General features: G+C 33.1%; 1 protein-coding gene across 4 annotated transcripts; it reads right to left on the minus strand.

The window, feature by feature from the left end:
- Positions 1 to 345: 345 nt before the first annotated feature.
- Positions 346 to 6,202, minus strand: LOC136223705 (protein DEFECTIVE IN MERISTEM SILENCING 3-like). 4 transcript variants are annotated; one of them, XM_066011834.1, is made up of 6 exons: positions 5,072 to 6,202; positions 4,730 to 4,844; positions 2,426 to 2,663; positions 1,880 to 2,060; positions 1,488 to 1,805; positions 363 to 1,411 (listed from the first exon to the last, which is right to left on the minus strand). In XM_066011834.1, exons 3-5 carry the CDS (start codon positions 2,514 to 2,516, stop codon positions 1,547 to 1,549), a joined length of 531 nt encoding a protein of 176 aa, XP_065867906.1. In that variant the 5' UTR covers positions 2,517 to 2,663; positions 4,730 to 4,844; positions 5,072 to 6,202; the 3' UTR covers positions 363 to 1,411; positions 1,488 to 1,546. The 4 variants fall into 4 exon arrangements, with proteins under 4 accessions (XP_065867910.1, XP_065867906.1, XP_065867908.1 ...); XM_066011836.1 differs by having other exon boundaries at positions 364 to 1,805; positions 5,072 to 5,173; positions 5,973 to 6,202; XM_066011838.1 differs by having other exon boundaries at positions 346 to 1,805; positions 2,426 to 2,543.
- Between the last annotated feature and the right edge of the window lie 455 nt (positions 6,203 to 6,657).

Genomic DNA, 6,657 nt, shown 5'->3' on the forward strand with positions numbered 1-6,657 from the left:
AATCCTATGTGAGGTGTTTAAGGAGTTCATTAAGTATCAACTATTTGAAAAATGTCTCACTAATGGCCAAAAGTATAAATTCAAAAATCGTTTAGTTACTCAAGGTGTTTATCATGTTTCGGACGGCTCAAAATTATGATCTTCTACATTGTTACTTGAAATGAATCATGTCTCATTGTTGATTTATTTGAGTGCTTGGTCTTCTAGCTTTGTTTTCGGATTTAATTCGTTTGAGGACAAGCAAAAGCTTAAATATAATATCCACAATATTTCGAAATATTGTGGATATTCAATTACTTTTAGCTTGCATATATTACATGAGCAATGAAATTTAATAGTAATTGAATCATTGATGAAAAACAAATATAAGATCTTAATGGGCAAAAATACTAATTAATTGTATTATAATAAATAAAAATATAGAACTAAATAAAATGATAACATATAAAGTTAATAGGGAAAGAATATAATATGATTAATTTAATTATGATGTTTAGCTTAAATTGTATATATTTTGTAAACGTTAAGTTTAAATTCGTATTATTTTGTAAACGTTAAGCCTATATTGGTGCTATTTTGTACGTGAGGCCTAAATTGATGCTATATTATAAACGTTAAGTCTAAATTGATATTATGTTGTAAGCGTTAAGCCTATATATGTTGGTACTATTTTGAAAGTTGAGCCTAAATTGGTACTTCCTCAAAAACCTTAGGCCCATTTTGATACCTTATCCCTATAAATTATGACTATGTTCCAAAATAAAAACATAGATGTTTTATTTTTATAAAATAGGATAAAGAGTTGTCACTTCAAATTTAATTTAATCTATTTTGACTATTAATTTTAAAGAATCCATAGAAACAAAAACTTAATGATTAGACAATTATTTCCAAAAAACAGACTAGCTTAATATATAAGAACATAGAAACTAGTAAATTATTTATCCAAATTAATCAAAAAGTATCCTATCCTGTCCTCGGTGGGTCCGGAGAGGGATCCCATCACAAGGGTCTACTTGGGGCAAGCCTTCTCCTGCCAATTTTTTTTGCAAGAGGTCGCTCCTAAGACTTGAACCCGTGACCTCTCGGTCACACAACAACAACAATGTTTACCGTTGCGCCACGGCTCACCCTTTGAATCGACCATTCTAGACAAAATACGTATTTCTTTTCTTTTGTATGATAGTTGTACAAAAATTGGGGGAAGAAAAATCCATGCACCAAATATCATGAGTTGAATTTGGAAGGTTAGAAGCTAATGCTATGAACCCTATAGGTGGCCTATTATAATCGAATTATAGCACATACATAATTCTACAATCTATCAGGATTCAGAAAGACATTTCTTTCTTAGTGCATTTAAACTACCTACATGCAGAAAGCAAATTCCGAAATACCACAAAAGGAGATGCTGTAAACCAATGAAATTCACCATTAGATCCGATTGGAAGACAATTTCATGTCAATAATGAAAGCAAAATACTTACCGATTCCCCAAGGAAAAGAAACCATTAGGCTTAATAATCCATCCATCCAGTGAAATTGCTCAATCACTTATAAGTGGAAGAGCAAGTAGCATCTCCTCCCTACTTTTGTAAACTTGCAGGCGAGAAAAGAGGCTGTAAAATAGAGTCTCTCTGAGGCCATAGACATCAGATACATACAACAAATTCATGTAATCCACATGGATCATGTTAACAGCGAAACCAATAAATCCAGGTGGGCACTCGCCATTAGGCAATTTTGGTTGTAGAAGATCAAGCCTTCTTTGAGGGTCATCATCCACAAATTCACCACAGTAAGGTCTACAAGGGAAAAAAAGTTTGTAATTCAAGAACTGAATTCCAAACAGCAATAAGGAAAAGAAAGAGATACATGCCTTAAATTTTCGAGACAAATGACAAGAAATCGACCATCCAGAGTCCGTCCCATAGTGGTACCAAAGCCTCGAATTCCAGAATCACTATTTATATGGCCTTCCTTGTCATAAGTTTCAAGAGCTTTAACACCTTCGTAAGTCTTGCAAACAATTCCTAGCATTGTCTCTACTCCTAAGTACTCTGAAAGAAGCCCGCAATTAAGAAAGAATAAGTAAAAGTAGATTGAAAATAGTGCAGATAACTAACAACAACTGCATTATCATGCAGCTCTTTAAAGCAAAGATCAGTGTGGCAGTAAGTACGGAGACATTTCACTGATTGAAAATAATAAGAGCTCTTGGAATTGTGGATTACATAAATTAACTGACTACATTAGAACCAGGAACAATATGCTATATTAGCAAGGAAACTAATCATAAGACTTATTTCATAGAAGAGGAAGAATCTACATGTAAGATAGATAGTAAATATCAATAGCAGATAACATGCATATGTTAGATAGATAGTAAATATCAATAGCAGATAACATGCAACTTCAAACTAACCTGCTAAGATTATCATCATCCACCTTGCCCAGAGTAGCAACAATACCAAGCACATCCTTAGTGAATCCGAGTTGAGGTGCATGAGTACCATGGCGTGTTGTCAGCTGACACAGAATGCCTGCAGCAGAAGTTTCATGCTGCAGAATCTGCTTTACTGTTTCTTCCTCACTCTGATTGGAGGAATGGCTTTCACTTTCACCACTAGGAGGTCTTGAGGAATGATAATTACCAAGAATAACTGAAAGGAAACTTGTCAGTAGCAGAAAATGAAAATGGAAAAAGAGATATTATGCATCACAAATGATTATACAGATAAAATCTCCAAACAATTCTAGCATCTAAAAGTAAATCCTTCCATTCGGAAACACTGACTGGAAGTTGAGATAAAAAAAACTGCTCACACTATAAGTTCAGAGGTTTTGATTGAGTTATGGGTCCTTGACTATGAAATAAAAAAGTAAATCCTCTTTTCTTTTTCGACCTAGCTTACCTATAATGAGAATTAATTTCGTGACCTCTGAATTTGTTTTTCAAATGATGCTTACTTTATTAATGATAAACACTTCCCTGTCATAACTTATAAGAGTACAAAAGGCAGACTTGAACTAGAACTCCTGCTCATATTATAATTCAAACTTCCTAAATAAAAATTTTGAAAATAAATCTGTACCCCTATTAGAATTAAAACTTCCTAAATAACAATTCTGATAATAAATTCCTACTCCTCAAGGACTAAGACTTCCTAAATAAATAACAATCATGAAACTAGTAAGTCCTAAACCTAATCAAAATAACGATTTATTATGATATAGACTAGCTACAACAGTTTTAACATTGCCTTCCCCTACAAAAATGAGTGTGATCTCATGCACAAAGATGATAACTGGAGCTACTTCACCAAAGCATCAGTTGGTGATAGGATCTTCATCATCTGGTTCTAGTAAAGGTTCCTTCGGTCCTTCCAACGAGTGATATCTTTTATACTATGTCCTCATGTATACGATTAGTCATAATTATAACAAATCCCCTTAGTCTTTCGTTTCTCTAAACGGTCCTTCCACTGCTGACCAGCAGTCCCATCTTGATAACCAGCAGTCCCATCTTGATAATTTCTCTTTTTTCATATAGCCTTGGTAATTCAGCAGATTTATGCAACTCTACTTCGAACACTATTGTGCCTTTCAATAGTGTGTTGATGCTTACAAAAATTCTCACACATATGCAACCAACCAGCTCAAGGGATCATACGACCCATCAAACTTAGGAAATCTAGTTTCGAGAATTTTGGAAGCAGACCTCCTCCTGCGGTCGTATTCTACTGTCCACCCCCTGTCTCCTTCCTTGTTGTGCTAGATTGCCACTCTCCTCAATGGTTTCTAGTTGGAGTACCATGGCCTCCACCTTTGGTCTGTCTTTGCAGTATGAAGCTCAAAAAGGCTTCAAACTGTTTGTCCAGATTACTTGATTCACCCATAACTTGCTCTAATACCACTTTGTTAAGCTCATGAGTTTTGGATCAAATTACGGGTCCTTGAACCTTGAAATCAGGAATTGAATCTTACTTCTTTTTCTTTCGAGATAGTATGATGAGAATTAATTAATGCAGCTCGTTAGAGAGAAACCCGGATCTCTATGATGAGAACTCCTGACCTCTGAATTTGTTTTTCAAATAGTACTTTACCAATGATAAAATGGTTCCTTTCTATAATAGTATAAAAGGCAGACTTAAACTAGTATTCCTACTCTATTAGATTTAACACTTCCTAAATAAAAATTCTAAAAATAAACTCCTATCCTATTAGAATTAGAACTTCCTAAATAATAGTTCTCAAAATAAACTCTTATTTCTACTAATACTAAGACTTCCTAAATAAATGATAATTCCAAAAATAACAATTTCTAAATAAATTTACGCTGATTTGGACTAGCTACAACAGTGTCCTAACAACATCATTTTCTGTTTATATCAGCTAAAACTTTACTGAAATATCTTGTCTAATTAAATTAACTAAAACATTGAAGGAAACAGTGCATATGAATGACAGATCTAAACATTGCTACCACAGTACTTAAAGCACATGGAGAACCAAGAATTAATGGCCAACAATTAAAAATAGGTGCCTCAGTTGAATTTGTTAGGTAGCTACCATGCTTAAATTAAAAACCATTACACTACACAACATAAATTTGTTCCTAGATGTGCTTGTATCTAAGTGAACTGCACATGCAAATACTTCTTAGTTGAGTAATCTTCAAGAAGAACTAATCCTCTAGAAGAGGCACAAAAAATAAAATTTAGCATACCTTGCAGATCAAGTATTGAGTCTTCTAATTTGTTTCGTTGACTTTTCAAAATTTTCAAGTTATCCTCATGCTGCTTGATTTGGATTCCTGCTGTGTGTAGATCATATTGAAATTTCTGCAAAGGTTACAATTTAACAATTAGTTCTTTGACCTACTTTACATTGTAAATAAGCTCTAGTAACTTAAAGGATGTCTAAAAAAATACAAATTGCAATGTGAAATTTCGGCTTTTTTTTTTACAAATGTCAACTCCATAAAAATAAAATATAAATAACAGAATAATTGCTTTTGATTTACACCCACATCACAACAAAATGTAAAGATCCTATGCAAACTGAAAACCTTAGAATTGTATATGACGGATTGGGCTTGCATAGAACCACCATTTTGCATTTCATTACTTGGGATAATACTAGCTTCTTCTTCCATCAGAGCTAACAAATCCTGCGGAAACACTCTATGTAAGAATTACAGCTAAAACAAAAGGATCGACTTAACATTTGCAACTATGAACATATCATCTCAAAGAGAAACATGACACTATGTTCCTTACACAAATAGGTAAAGCAAGGCACATTTGTATGCATCACAGTGCACCTCAAGAAACAATAAAAAGCCGACAAACAAAAACCATATTTACTAATAATGGAAATAGTCATAGTAATCTTCTGAAATCTAAAGATGATAAAAGTCTAAAACATATGAAGCCTCAGACATAATTTCTTTATGGTCTCACTACATATAGTGAACAAATTAAAAGCCTTCAAAGCTTATGCTCCCAAATAATATCCTAATTATTGGAAGATGAAGTCATCAAAATTAGCTGCAAAGTTTAAAAGTTCTCTGCCATTCAAAAACAAGGGCTGACAATATAATTTCTTTGATAACAACCATGCAAGCATATACATGGCTTCTACTCTTCTACATGTCAACCCATATTTGAAGTTTTTACATTCCAAGCTGTAAATTACATCTTTTGATGCCTTCAACACTGTGAATGATTTAAAACCTGGATTCATGTTAGGGCTATGGAAAATTTTCAAAATATAGTTCACCGAGTGAAGCAAAATGAAGCAGGAAAAAACAAATAGCCAAAAAGGGAAACAGAAACCAGCCACACTAATCACCATCCTTCTTAGGGTCTCCAATTTATCATTCTCATTTAAGCAATAATTCAAAGAAACTTCCATGATTTTCAAACAGCAATCACAATGAAAAATCAATTTCCAAGCCAAGAGCATACAAATTTCACCAAAATTCCAGCTCTACTATGAAGCACCGATAGGGGTATATAAATCACAAATCATATTCATAAAGTGATTATAAAAACACAAATGATCAAAATAGATCGACTTCAGCAAAGCAACTGAGGAAGACAACTGATTGCACAGAACCACTGAACAGAAGAACTCGTTCAGATGAGAGAAAAGATTTAGGAATTTCAATTTTGTTAGGGTTCAATGCATCGCACGGAGAGATTTTCAATTTTAGTTTAGGGTTCAATGGATTTCGTGTCCGTATATACTAGTAATCCTGGGATTATTTCATTTTAATCCTTATATTTTCTGAGTTTTAAAAAAAACCCTTATACTTTCATAGTTTTTTAAAAAAAAACCCTAGAGTATCCCCGAAGTGTCCCCGAAGTGTCCCCCGTGTATCCCATCATTTAGAAAAAAAACATTGTAGCATCATTTTTTGATGGGGCATCATTTAATAAAATAATATTATTTATTTTCATTTTCATTTATTTTATATACATAAAAACCAGAAATCAAGAATCAAGAATCATTTAACACTAATAATCAATCCATACAAAATCATTTAACTCTAATAAAGATAAAATGGGTTGGAGTAAAAACATTGTAGCAACATCAAAACAGATAGAGAATATGATGAAAACATGGTTTGATGCAGTAAATTTGATGAAA

The sequence above is a fragment of the Euphorbia lathyris genome, chromosome 3 (assembly GCF_963576675.1).
Source record: "Euphorbia lathyris chromosome 3, ddEupLath1.1, whole genome shotgun sequence".
Taxonomy (NCBI): Eukaryota; Viridiplantae; Streptophyta; class Magnoliopsida; order Malpighiales; family Euphorbiaceae; genus Euphorbia; species Euphorbia lathyris.